The sequence below is a fragment of the Tursiops truncatus genome, chromosome 14 (assembly GCF_011762595.2).
Source record: "Tursiops truncatus isolate mTurTru1 chromosome 14, mTurTru1.mat.Y, whole genome shotgun sequence".
In the NCBI taxonomy this organism is placed as follows: Eukaryota; Metazoa; Chordata; class Mammalia; order Artiodactyla; family Delphinidae; genus Tursiops; species Tursiops truncatus.
The window spans coordinates 72982674-72997431 of NC_047047.1; the positions used below are offsets into that span (position 1 = coordinate 72982674).

Consider the following 14758-nt stretch of genomic DNA (forward strand, 5'->3'; position numbering starts at 1 on the left):
CTCAGAGCTTAATGTATAAAACAACTATTTTACCAAGTTCGTGCATCCTGCAGCTTAGAAATTTGGACATGATGGAGTTGGGTTGTCTCTGCACAACGCCCATGGCAAGGACAACTCAAATGGCTGGGTTCTAGAACTGTTGACAGGAATCCTTATACACGGTTTCTCCATGTGGCTTGGGTTTCCTCCCCAGCCTGCATGCTGAAAGTTGGATTTCTTTCATGATAGTCCAGGCAACCACATTCAACTGTTTCAGAAAATAAGGTGAAATCTGCATCACTGTTTATGACCCAGCCTTGCAAGGCCACATTGCATCACTTCTACCCTATGCTTTGATCAAAGCATTCACAAGCCTGTCCAGATCCAAGTGGTGAAGAATGGCAAGGTCACACTGGATAAAAGCATGTGAGATGGGAAATATTACTGTGACAATCTCAGGATAAAACAATGTAACACAGTCTTCACTCTGGCCACAACAATTCACAGCATTCCCATATGCAGAATACACTATGCCCTTCCCTAAGACCTCCAAAATCTCAATCTATTATGGCATCAGGACAGTCTTGAACCTCCGGGTCCAAGGGTAGATTAGGCTGCCAAGAGGAAGTTCCTCAAGTACAGCTCCTTTTGATCTGAAGACCTATGAAACAAAGTGGCATGTTACCCCACACATACTTAACATACAATTGTGGGACAAGCAACGAATAACTTCTGTAGGCACTCTCATTCAAAAGAAGGAGACCAGCAGGAATTCAGTGATTGCTTGGAAATCTCTTTAGCCTAGCTGGATTCCTCAAGCTCGTTAGGTACACTTTCAGTTTTCCATATGGTGGCAGTAACAATTTTGCTAAATTTTCTTTAACTGACAAATATTTCCAGTCTCCTTTCCTCCAGCTTCCAACATTTTCCTCAACTTCCTCAAAGCCCTCACTTGATAGCGTCCTTGAGGCTTGGTCAGGTTTCCTCTCTTCAAGGCCCTTTGGTTTCTACCCACTGCTCAGTCCAAAAGTTATGGCAGCCTCTCACTTCTGGTACCAAAACCTGTTCCAGTTATTATTTCAACTTACTCCATAGCTTAGTGGTAAAAATAATGGTATTATTATGCTCACAGATTCTGTGAGGCAGAAATTCAGACAGGATAGAGCACTGCTTCACAATGTCTGGGCCTTATATAAAGGTGATATTAAAATGGTCATTAATCTGAAACTACCAAAAAAGTGCCTAAACATTTCTTCTCCATGTGGCTTGGGTTTCCTCACAGCGTGGCAACGTCAGCGTAACTAGCCTTCTTACGTGGCACCTCAGCATTAAGCACAAGTATTCCAGTGCACAAGTTAGAGGCACACAGCCTTCAGGACCAAGCCTCGGAAGTTACACAGCATCACTTCTCTACACTCTATGAAGAGAATAAGGACAGGAGACAGCACTGTGGTCATTTTTGGAAAATAAAATCCTCTAATTTATCAAGAAATAAATAGTGAAGAAGACCAACGTACTATTGTCAACTATGCATAATGATGGAAGAACTAATGGCGGCAACACATATCTTTGCTGCCTCTCAAAACCCTATTAAAATAACAGGGAAAAAATAAAAAGATAAATCCCAAGGGCAGAAAAATATCAGCAATGGAAAAAGAAAACTAGTTGATACCTATTCCAATGGTCTGATCTGGGCAGATTTTGCTAGGAGATGACTATGGAGATAAAGACATACTGTCTCATCCCTAGTTACAGTTTGTCTGCCATCTCCACCCAACTTTCCCTTCCTCTCTTTCCGCTTCTAGGAAGATAATAACTTTAGCCCAACTGCTCTGAAAACAGAATCATGGTAGAGGATGAGAGCCAATCATTTAATATCTGAAATAGCATCTCCAAGTGCATACCTTACAGTGAGGTTTTATTTTTATGAAGGAGGTGAGTGGATAAGTAATAACTAAACAAATACATACATACATACATAAAAAAGAACAGAAAAAGGATTTACTGAGATTCTGTATAGAAGAAATTAGACCAATGACCCCAAGCCCAACCCCAAATGCCTAGGTGATTACCTCTCCACTACTCAACAGAAGGTACGTTTATTCTCTAAAGCAGCAGTTCTCAAACTGTGGTCTGGGTACTACTAATGGGTCCCTGAAACCCTTTCTTACCTTACCAGTCACTAAGGTAAGAACTATTTTCATAATAATACTAAGATGTGATTTGCCTTTTCCATTCTCATTCTCTCATGAGTACAGAATGGAATTTTCCAAGAACTACATAACGTCTGATATAGAAACAGACTGAAAGCAGAAGCAAACAGGGAAACCCAGCTATCCTCCACAAAGGCAGGCATTAAATTTACAAAAATTTAAAACAATGCCAATTCTTCTATTTGGTTTCAGAAGTATTTTCATAGAATTATGTTAGTCTTAAAATTACAATATAAAATTAAAATATAATTAGATTATTTTATAATGAATATTTTAAATCTTCAATTTTTTTTGACACAGTATATTTTGATAGATATAATCCACATAAACAAAAGCTCTTTGGGATCTGCAATAGTTTTTAAGATTATAAAGGGAACTTGAGAACAAAAGTTTCCAATCCACTGCTCTAGAGAAATTATACCAGAAAAAAGAGTCTCCTAATTTGGTAATGCCAAGCGCAACAGAAGGCATGGGTAACATACTGTGCTCAAAATTTGGAGACAAAATGAAATTCTGTACATGGAATCCATCGACCTGTTTCCTAATTTAGCTCCCAGATTGACAGCCTGGCATATATCCACCAAGCATATGAGGATTGTTAGCAGGGAAAACAGACCAAAGAGAAACCAACATAACAGAATGCTTTGCTCCTGTCAGATCATCCCTCAGCCCTTGAATGGAGAAGTTCCACTCTTGTTTTAAGTCCCTTCATTAATCAACATGAGTGGACCAAAAAAAAAAAAGATATTTGAGGAAAATCTCAGAACAAAACCAACAGTGTAAAGGGCAAAATAAAACTTAACATTTTTGCATCACTGAAACAAAACATAGATCTATAAAAAATAACCACAGGGAGATGAAAGATCCTTTCTCAGATGAGTAGGTGGCTCTAAGTCAAAGGGATCTTGTGAACCATCATGTATTCCGATGTGTACACAATCTAAGTATGAAGCGCGTCCTGGTTGACAGAGAAAAGAAAAAAGCCTTTCATATGTGTGCCTTTACTTTCTTTTTCCTACCATACTGTATTTTTAACCTTTATTGAAGTATTTTATGAGTATACAAGAGTCTTTTGAACACATTCAATTATCTCAGCCTGCGTAATTGCTGCAATGTATTAGGTCAAGTAGCTGAGAGTGCTTCTAACAGCTTGCTCAATAGGTTGAGTAAAATGTGGACTCAATGGTGTCCTACATTGAAAATGAGACGTCCAAAATTCTGTTTGTATAATATAGAACAATGATTCTCAAATAGTGGCCCCCAGACCAGCAGCAGGAAGATCCAACACAACCTAAAAAATAAAATAAAATAATCTAAGTCTCCATCTCATGAAGCTAGAAAAGCAAATCAAACACAGACTGGACAGCTACATGTAAAAGAAGGAAATTAGAACACTCCCTAACACCGTACACAAAAATAAACTCAAAATGGATTGAAGATCTAAATGTAAGGCCAGACACTATCAAACTCTTAGAGGAAACATAGGCAGAACACTCTATGACATAAATCACAGCAAGATCCTTTTTGACCCACCTCCTAGAGAAATGGAAATAAAAACAAAAATAAACAAATGGGACCTAATGAAACTTAAAAGCTTTTGCACAGCAAAGGAAACCATAAACAAGATGAAAAGACAACCCTCAGAATGGGAGAAAATATTTGCAAATGAAGTAACTGACAAAGGATTAATCTCCAAAATTTACAAGCAGCTCATGCAGCTCAATATCTAAAAACCAAACAACCCAATCCAAAAATGGGCAGAAGACCTAAATAGACATTTCTCCAAAGAAGATATACAGATTGCCAACAAACACATGAAAGGATGCTCAACATCATTAATCATTAGAGAAGTGCAAATCAAAACTACAATGAGGTATCACCTCACACCAGTCAGAACGGCCATCATCAAAAAATCTACAAACAATAAATGCTGGAGAGGGTGTGGAGAAAAGGGAACCCTCTTGCACTGTTGGTGGGAATGTAAATTGATACAGCTACTATGAAGAACAGTATGGAGGTTCCTTGAAAAGCTAAAAATAGAACTACCATACGACCCAGCAATCCCACTACTGGGCATATACCCTGGGAAAACCATAATTCAAAAAAAATCATGTACCAAAATGTTCACTGCAGCTCTATTTACAATAGCCAGGACATGGAAGCAACCTAAGTGTCCATCAACAGATGAATGGATAAAGAAGATGTGGCACATATATACAATGGAATATTACTCAGCCATAAAAATAAATGAAATTGAGTTATCTGTAGTGAGGTGGATGGACCTAGAGTCTGTCGTACAGAGTGAAGTCAGAAAGAGAAAAACAAATACCATACGCTAACACATATAAACGGAATCAAAAAAAAAAAAAAGGTTCTGGTGAACCTAGGGGCAGGACAGGAATAAAGACGCAGACGTAGAGAATGGACTTGAGGACAGGGGAAGGGGAAGCTGGGACGAAGTGAGAGAGTGGCATGGACATATATACACTATCAAATGTAAAATAGATAGCTAGTGGGAAGCAGCCGCATAGCACAGGGAGATCAGCTCAGTGCTTTGTGACCACCTAGAGGGGTGGGATAGGGAGGATGGGAGGGAGACGCAAGAGGAAGGAGATATGGGGATATATGTATATGTATAGCTGATTCACTTTGGTATAAAGCAGAAACACACCACTGTAAAAGCAATTATACGCCAATAAAGATGTTAAAAAAATTACCTTGAATGTTTAAATACTGATATGTTTGTTACAGTAGGCTGAATCTATGAGAAATTTAAGCCAATTTTCTAAATATAAGAGGCAGCAACTTCTATAACTAAAATAATGCTGCTAGGCCATTTCTAACACAACGTCTTTTACTCTGAATTAAGTTTAGCAGAGGATTACTGTGACTCATTATGTATAGTCTGGATTCCAAATACAGAAGGGGACAGTTTCTAAAAGTTTTCACACATAAAATCCAGAATTACTATTTTCACTCACGAAATAATTCAGGAAGTAATCCATAATACTTTCTAGAATAGTGGTTCTCAACCTTGGCTCTACACTAGAATCACCTGGGGAACTTTAAAATCCTAATGGCAAGGCCATAGCCTGACCAATTAAAACAATCTCTAAAAGTGAGACCCAGGCATCAGAGTTTTAAAAAACATCCTTTCTTAATGCCAATGCAAAGCCTAGGTTGAAAACCACTGCTGTTAGAGCCCCTCTGGTAACATTTTTAATAGGCGAGAGAGTTTCTCAAGCACAATATTTATTGATTATCTTCAAACAAGAACTACTAGAACCATTTTCCTCTAGACTCAGAGAGCCCGCAGGCAATAACAGCAGCAAACAGCAGTGGTTACTACTGCCCTTGGACAAGTAATACAGGTGGAAGGAGCTCGGATGGTACTCAAGACAAATAAATCAGTGTATGTTGTTTTCTTTTGTTTTGTTTTAAAACTATAATTATAGCAAACTTATCAGTCTATTCTTAGTCCGTAAAACCATATTTCTCTTATTTGTCTCACTGAAGTTATGATTTTTCCTTAAACGGGACCTCAAATTTTTTAAGAAGTATAATTTGTTTGATTCCCTGACTCCTTTTATAACTGCTACTTTCACACTTTAATTCACTTTTTGATTCACCGTGTGCTAAGGAATGCAGGAAGTGAGATAGAAATGGGGACCAAAAGTGGAATCTTAAAGAATCTGATAGGAAAAACAAAGAAGGCAGAAACATACACAGGTAAAGGAACAATAAAAGATATGTAAGTGCCAAAATATATGGACTGATCATCAAGAGTTTTATAGAAAAACTCTTCCTCAAATAAACTATTTTTTAAGTATAAATAATGAATAAAAGTAGACTTTGGAATTGGAGAAATCTGAGTTTAAATTTTCAGTTCCTTACTTACCAGCTTTATATGCACGGGAAATTTACTTAATTTCCCTGAGCCTTATCCATAAAATAGTGATAATAACTTTGGGGGAGAGGGGTACTGCTTCCCATTCCCGATCTTCCTTCCATGTCAAAGTATTCATGACTGAGGCACACTCCTAGCATAACAATTCTCTGGTCTCTTTCCTCCCTTATACACAAGGAGTAGAGGCAATCTGACTGGTCCATTTACAATGAGAAAGATCTATGTTGGATTAGCCTCTTCCTCCTCCCTCTCTCCCTTTATAGAGATAACTACCTCAAGCTGTAAGGTTTACATGGGTAAGCCCCCATATGGAGAAACACTCCTCTGTGGCTATGTGGTAAGTCTAGTTTACTGATTCAATATTGGTAAACCCATTTGCCCATGGATATAAGCCACATTCATCATTTTTTTTCTTTAATAAATGTGGTATGTTGCTCATCAATTGTCTTTCTCCTTGTCTTTCTGTAAAGTGGTTTTGAATTCAGGCAAAGAAGCAGGATACTAGTTATTAGAGTCCATTTTAAACCTTAATATCAACCTACTTTATAGAATTGTGGTAAGCTTTAAATGAGCTAATACACATAAATCACCACACAGTACCTGGAACACAGTAAATAAGCACTCTACTATGATAAAAGAGTGATAAAAGAGTGATTCAAAAATAAGAAAAAAGGGCCAATTTTAAGGCATTGATCAATTCACTATAAAACATCTAATATGAATTCAAATGAAATCCTCTTTCTAAAATACATCAACAAAAACAAGACACCTCCATTCATTCACAGAATGTAACCGGCTATGATACTAGTTATAATATGGAATAATATACCAATTTACAGGCAGAACAAACATTCATTAAGCAGAGAACATTCTTTATAGCCTACAAAATCCTCACTAATCCATACAGAAAACGAAATACAATATGCATAAGCCAAATTGACAATACTCTAGCATGTAAAAATATTAAAATTTTAACAGTATTTTAGAATCAATTTGATGTCTAAAAATTTTCAGATGAAATGTGCTGGAGTCAGCTTATTCTGTAAGTTCAACTGCATTATCATTATGCTGAGAATCACACTCAAAAAACCTGAAGATATATTTAATCTAATAAGAAACATAATAGAAAACTGATTCTTCAAAATGAGCCCAGGAAGCTCTCTAACAGTAGCAAGATCAACCTGAGATCTATGGACCTTCAGGAGTTTTGTGAAATCCCTGAAATGTGTAAAATGTCATGCATGTCTGCACGCATATGTGGTTCAAACCCTCTACTTTCATTACATTATCAAGGGTCACCATTCAAAAAAGGTAAAAATAGCGAAGCATCATTTTATAATTCAAGTGATCACTTCTAGTTATCCATTTATTCAAATTTTTTAGTAAAATCTTGCAGGATATTTTCAACTTGAATAATTTTAGTAAATAACAAACTTCTAAAGAATCAAAAATCTACAAAAGTTACAGAAAATCTTTTTTTTTAAATGGCTACTTACCTTTCAAATGTTTTGATATATTTTTTTTTTATTAACGTGCAATGCTTTTTCTGGTGTTCTCAAGTCCATTGTATTATTTTCCTGTACTCCACTTGGTAGTTTTTCAGAAATGTTTTCAATGCAATTGGTGTTATCATTCAAACCATTAGGTAGTTCCCAAAATGAAGCTGCTGCACATGTATCAAATGCAGTGGTACTTCAGGGATTATGTTTTCCACTACCAACCTTCTTCCTCAGTGTTAAATTTCTAGAATGTAATCTTTTACTAATATGGCTTTTCTTTAAGAGGTTCTTACAGACATCTTTCCTCTTTATAGTTTTCTGCCTTTTCAGCTTTTGCTTCTCAGTGCACATACAATTCATACTTTCTCTTTTGTAATAACTTTGATCTAACAATTGGCAAACAGGCTTACTCTTTGATTTATATTGGATTTTAGTAGATCCAGTAGCAGTAACTGCATTGAGATGATCTGAATCTTTAGAATAAATTGCAAGACCAGAGTCAACTAACATATCTGCCAAAGTATTTTTCTCATGAATGATATCTACCTTCAGTTTTGTTTCAAAACTGTATTCCCTAAACTAAAAAACTAAGCCTGGTTTACTCAGGAAATCTTGAAAAAAACTTTTGGCTTCTTCATTCCAATGCTTCCCTTTAGCAGGTAAGATACCATATAAGATGCAAGGATAACTTAGCCTCAGCAAATTCAGAAGTTCCTCAGGAACAACTTTAAGATTTTTTATATCTGAATAAAGTATGTAAACAGAAAATCCATAGTCAATCAATACAAGAAGACTGATCAGAGACTTAAGAAATTTCTACCCTATTCCACTGATCTTCCAATTCATATTTGAACAAACAACTTAGAACCTGGAATTACGTGCTCTTGAGGCACTGTTTCTAAGTCTTCTGGTAGATCAGAAAGCAACATAAAGAGAGATTTCATTATGTCAAAGAAATCTTCTAACTGAACAAAGAAGTCTGATGGATCAGAAACAGCAGTGGCAATACCAGAATATTGCCCACCATTTTGGAGTTCTGACCAAGTAAATGATCTTATTGTACATGTGATACAGGAGTCTTAGATTCGACGTTGAAAATAACTTCTGAAGATCTAAATTTGTTTTCTTCAACATGAACTGTATTTAAATTTAAATATTCCAAAAGTAACAGGCCATCTATCAAAATTTCTACTTCCCAGGCAGAGTCTAAATATTTCAGAAAAAGGATGTTTATTTCCAAATGAGCAACTAAGCACACAATGGACTCAAATGGCAATGTTCCTAAAATGTTCAAACCAAATTCATTTACAAGGCACAGCTTGTCTTGGAATATTTCTGCTTTCATTAATAAACACCTTGGTATTACATAAGGGCACTATTTCATACCTACCATGATCTACTAAAAAAAACAAGCACTTTCTTATCAACACACTTTTTTCCTACTTTTGATTGATATCGCTTCAAAGTTTTTTTAGATTTTACCAAGCATTCTAAGCCTTTTTCAATATTTTCCATTGATAAAAAAGAGGGTTTTTTTACTCCTTTAGTCATTAATACTGTTAAATCTGATAAAATCTTTTTATTTTTAGATAACTTCACATAAAATATCCCACATTTTGCAACATAAAGTATTTCAGCCTTTTCAAGCTGTCCAGGTTTTAACTCTTCAAAAGGAATATTAACCAGTTGTTGGTAGGATGGTTGAAGGATCATAGAACCTTCATACTCATTTGATGGTCCTTCCTTCCTTTCTTTATCAATAGGGCTCACCTTTTGAGAGACAACCTTAGGGATTTGCAATACTGTTTTCTGTAGTTTTGAACATGCTGTCCATTTCAGGAGTTCATTAATGACACATTTTCATCACAAATTATATTTACTTCCCATTTCTGTTCATGCTTTTTCAAAAACTCACAAGAAACTGTTTTATTACTCTTGAATCAAAATAATCCACAGTTTTGCTGTACCATATTTCATCAGGCTCATTCTACTTTACTCCACTAAGGAAAGAATGAACTCCTAGCTGAGGAATAGTTAAGAATTCCTTCTTAATTTCATAAATTTTTGATGTGTTTACTACTCCAATGTTACCATAGTCAATAAATTCCACTTCAAAAGAATTTCCTAGTAAAATTTTCTTAAAATGGCATTGTCACCCGAGTATTCTGCAACTACAAGATCTCCCACCACAGGTTTGACTGATTTTCTCTCTTTCACTGTATTGGCTCTTCTTGCATTTAGAGCATCCGCTAGGCTCATGATTACATTTTCAGTCTTGGCAAGCTGAATATGGAAACTTGCTGGATTACTTATATTAGAAACATATTCTTTAACTTTGGCATTCAAGTAAATTTTGGGTTGAGGAAGGTCTTTAATCTGTGGTCTAGCATGATTGTATGTGTTTTGTGAGGCTGCCTGATTTAATTCTCTGATAAAAGACTGTGATACAACCCTTACTGATTTCTGGTCCACATCACTTTCATCAAGAATATGTGCAGACCCAGGGGCAATTTTTACACCTTTATTTTTAAATCCATCATTCAAAGACTTCTTCACCTTGTTTTTTGACACAAGTTCAACTTTATAACAAACTGATGGTTTCAAACGCCTGCCATATATACTTTTGGGATTCATTAACTGATCTATTTTGCTTTCAGAATATGTTATTAGACTAGTTTTACTTATTGTACTATGGTGATAATTGTTTTCTACTTTGCCTTTCAAGGAAACAGCAAGTTTCTCATTTGTTTTAGGACGCTTTTCCACACATTGTGCTTGGTCACAATGTTTTTCTCCATAAGCATGAATCAACATTTTAATTTTCTGATTTATATGTTGATATCCATCATATAAGTCTACACCAAGCTGGCCATCTGGCTCCTTGGACAATATTATTGCCCTTAATGGTTTTCCCAAAAAATTATCTTCAAACCAGCTATTGATTTCTGCTGGAATATCTACATCTCTAAGATCTGACAAAAAACATTTAATAGCTTGCATAGGTGTAAACAGCAACTCTGATAACTCATCTGAAACATCCCTCAACATACTTTCTTCTACTAATTGCTTATTTCCAAAGTCCACAAAATATACCAGGAAGTCAGATAATGAACCTGTCGGCATCGCTAAAGCTCTATAAGGGAGACCATCCTCTACATACTTAGATATACACAATCTCATTTTACTAAAATCAGATTTGTGGCACTGACTGAGGTTACTAATCTCTGTGATTTTTGTTTCTGTCATCTCTAGGTCTTTATTATTTCTACGAAGTTGGCAATAAAACTTTTTGGGACTATATATGTGAGATATATATATTTCTTCCTCACTTCCAATTTTTATATTGAAGGAAGAATAACTGTAAAGACTAACTGAAGATGGAAATGGCTTTGATACTGTACTATACTGTGCAGAGCCATGATTAAGAAATTCTCTTGCACTAGCAAATGGAGATTGTAAATCCACCAAATTACATAAACAGTTTGGATATATAAGAACTAAGGCATAGATGACACAAGTCAATAACCCTCTAAATGAAGAAATAAAATTCCCAAGTTCTCTGCATGCTTCTCTCGTCCAATTGAATACAACTAATGGGTTCAACTAAATGGTTAAGACTGCATCTGAAGGCCTGACCTTCTAAAACAAGGAAACATGGTTTAAAAGCAGAAAAATTTTTAATTAAAACTCTTTCCTGGTAACCATAATCAACAAGTACCACATCAAATTCTTTTTTTTTTTTTTTTTTGCGGTATGCGGGCCTCTCACTGTTGTGGCCTCTCCCGTTGCGGAGCACAGGCTCCGGATGCGCAGGCTCAGCGGCCATGGCTCACGGGCCCAGCAACTCCGCGGCACGTGGGGTCTTCCCAGACCGGGGCACGAACCCGTGTCCCCTGCATCGGCAGGCAGACTCCCAACCACTGCGCCACCCGGGAAGCCCCCAACATCAAATTCCTTTCTTGATACTTGAGTCAAAATAGCAGCTCTATACCACTTCCCATCTTTAGAATACTTAGCAACACAAGCAATCTGCCCAATCTGATAAAGATCAGAATGAACACTATAATAATCCTGAAGTTGTTCCAATAATTCAGTAATTTTAAGTCTTCTAACTTACATTGCAGCTGGCATGAGAAGTCACCTGGGCCATAATAGTAAGAACACTTAACTTCAAGGACTGTTCCTGGTTTAAATACATATTCTTTATAAGGCCATGGTGACTCACGTCTCACAGACAAGGTGAAAGGGTTTTTTAAATCTAGGAAGTTAACAGCTGGGGACTTTAACAAAGAAAAGTTACTTCCTTTTATCTTATCTGAACGGTACTTTTCAGGTTTAGGTCCTTCAAGAAGGGCAGATATAACTTTCTTAATATTTACTTTGTTTTTAGATTTTAAATTTAACACTGAATATTCACTTACAGATTTTGTACAACATTCTGGTTCTACTTCCCAATATTCTGCATATCCAGCTTGTAACGTAAGAGAGACAACATCAATATTTTCTGAGGCTTCAATATTCTGAATATTTACAGTATACTTCTTTGAAGCAAAATTGCTTTGTTCAAGACAATTTTTTAAAAATAATCAACTGCTACCTTCATCCATAAATCTTCAACGGGAAATATATATGCAAGTGAACAACACATGGCTAAGGCAGGCAACTCACAAAACTCTGGAAGCAAAATTTTTACATCAAAAAATGGTATGGAATCAGTATTTCCGTAATCCAAGAAATAAACATTAATTTTATAACCATTAATTTCAGTAATGACAGCTCTATAAAAACGTCTGTCCTTGCTGTATCTAGCACAACAAAATAATCCAGGTTCTGGAATTCTTAGAATCAGTTCATCATTTTCACACAAATCATAAAATTTGTTTATATTTTTCATTATATCTTGAAATTCATTTTGATGTTCATTAGTACATATCCAGAAATTTGATGGGTTTAATACATATGCTACAAAAGCTATGTAGATAGCTTCTATCTCCATTTCTACAGTTTTAATAGGAAAATCTACTTTCAAAGTGTCTTTTTTATTTAGAGAATCTATTGATCATTCAGTATTTGCAATAAAACTCTCAACTGCAAAGCCGTTTACATCTGAGGCACTAGTCTCCCTCAACATATTTGAGATTTTTGAATCAGACACTGGACAAAGTACTTGGATGCCTACGGTCTTTAGCAGACACTTAGAAGTAATTGTAGACTCTTGAGTTTGTAATGTTACATAATACAAATGCTCATCCTTACTGAACCAATCAAGGTGTGCATATACTATTTGTCCTAACAAGGCTTGTTTAAATACACTTAGCTGAAATTTTCTTGCATCTCTGGACTGTGTAAATATGTCAGAGAACACGGAAATGAAAATAATGGTACTAAAATAAAATCCTGTTTAAGTTTCTTTACGTGAATTGAGGGTATAGCCTCACTACTGCCATAATCCATAAACCAAATTTTCACTTGATTATTGGGCAAGAAGAATTGCTGAAGAATTGGGCAAGAAGAATTGCTGAAGAATTCCTCTATGCCACTGTCCATTTCTCCTTTTGGCAACACAAAGTACTCCAAAATTATCACATGTGGGACTACCTTCTTGACTGATAATATCATAATGCAAAGTCAAACACACTGTCAAGTTTTCTAACTCGGGAATCCATTTAATTAGTTGGCAATAAAATTTACTTGGGCTCACGGCAGATGATACTTTTACACTTTCAATGCTGCCTACGGACAAAGATGGTTGCAAATTATCCAGAACACGTTGAATATCAAGTAAATATAAGTATTATTACTTAATGATAATTCAGGTCTTTTATGTTGTAATGAATCTGGCATTTGTTTGGGGAATTCTTTTACCATTTCCACAATAAGACAAAATGAATCTCCATAAGTAAGTCTCGCTAATTGTAATTCAAGAACCTGGGATATAATTTTTGGCACTTCAAGAAGAATCATCTGAAGAGGCAAAATAGCTCCTACACAACCTTTCACTTGTAGTCCTACCAATGACTTGAAGTAATTCAAAGCCTTAGGAGACCATTTTCCCCCAGTTGGTAATATGTTGGCAAAAATGCCAAACATTACCCATGGTGGTAGATCAAATAAGTTGCCACAGGCTGAAGCAACCTGCGTACTGTCAACTCTCAGTTCTTCTCCGCGATCTATGAGGAGCACAGTATACAGATCATTTTTCTTTTCCACAACTCTTCCTCTCTGCCATTCTCCTGATATTCTTTCTTCTACCAAACAAAATTCATCAATGTCCACATTATGTTTTACTTTTGGAATATCCTGTATTTCCCTCTGTAATATGTGGTAGTCAAACTCACATTCACTATTATTTCTGCCTTGAAATTTCACCAGAACGTCCTTGGGAAAACATTCTATATGTGATATTGTCAGATCCACATCTAAAAATGTTGGTAACAGAGATGTAGAATCCATTTTCTAAAAAGCAAATAATAAGTACCTATTAGCTTCTGGACAGACAGCTGTCAAAATTAAATGAAATTAGCCTTATATGTATATAAACACAAATCTTAAAAATAATTCTTTGCCTGCATTTACCAAACTGAACATGTTGGTAAAAGTTATATACACTGGACAAGATGAAGAGAAACAAAATGCATTTAACTGTTCACTGCCTTCCACACTTTCAAAAAATTCCATTGAAACAACCAAAAGAACATAAAAAATAGGGAGAATATATATAATCACTGGAAAACAGAAAAAAGCAATATTTTTCAGAGACTAACAAATTTCTACTAGATAATGGACTGATATGGTATAATAAAAGGAAGCCAAATAAAAACTACTGGAAAAACTCCTCCCCTCCTGTAAGAAAACTACTTTCCCTCATTCAGACCTCTTCCAACAACCCCTAATTCAAGGGGGTGAGTGCTAGAAGCAAGGTTGGATGGTGAACCAACAGGGGACACACTGTTCACACTCCCACTCTGTGTCAATTAGCAATATTTGGGACCCTATCAGCATCATTATACAACTCCAGGATTCTTCTCTGAGGGCAACTGGCTGAGTCCCCGACACCAGTAAGGAAAGACAGGCATGGAAAGACCCTGAGGCAGGTTAAGTACATCCAGGCCTTGTCACTGACATGGGTACCCACAAAAAGTATGGAGGGAGGGGGAGAG

At 36.0% G+C, this 14758-nt stretch overlaps 1 protein-coding gene across 1 annotated transcript; it reads right to left on the bottom strand.

Annotated features, from left to right (window-relative positions):
• Positions 1 to 7793: 7793 nt before the first annotated feature.
• On the bottom strand, positions 7794 to 14051 carry TDRD15 (tudor domain containing 15). The gene is given in 16 exon segments (XM_033838211.1): positions 7794 to 8388; positions 8390 to 8460; positions 8462 to 8664; positions 8667 to 8862; positions 8864 to 9004; positions 9006 to 9460; positions 9463 to 9531; positions 9534 to 9740; positions 9743 to 11184; positions 11186 to 11332; positions 11560 to 11687; positions 11690 to 12141; positions 12144 to 12935; positions 12938 to 13085; positions 13087 to 13386; positions 13389 to 14051. Coding segments are annotated over 16 exon segments (6009 nt in total).
• Positions 14052 to 14758: the final 707 nt, after the last annotated feature.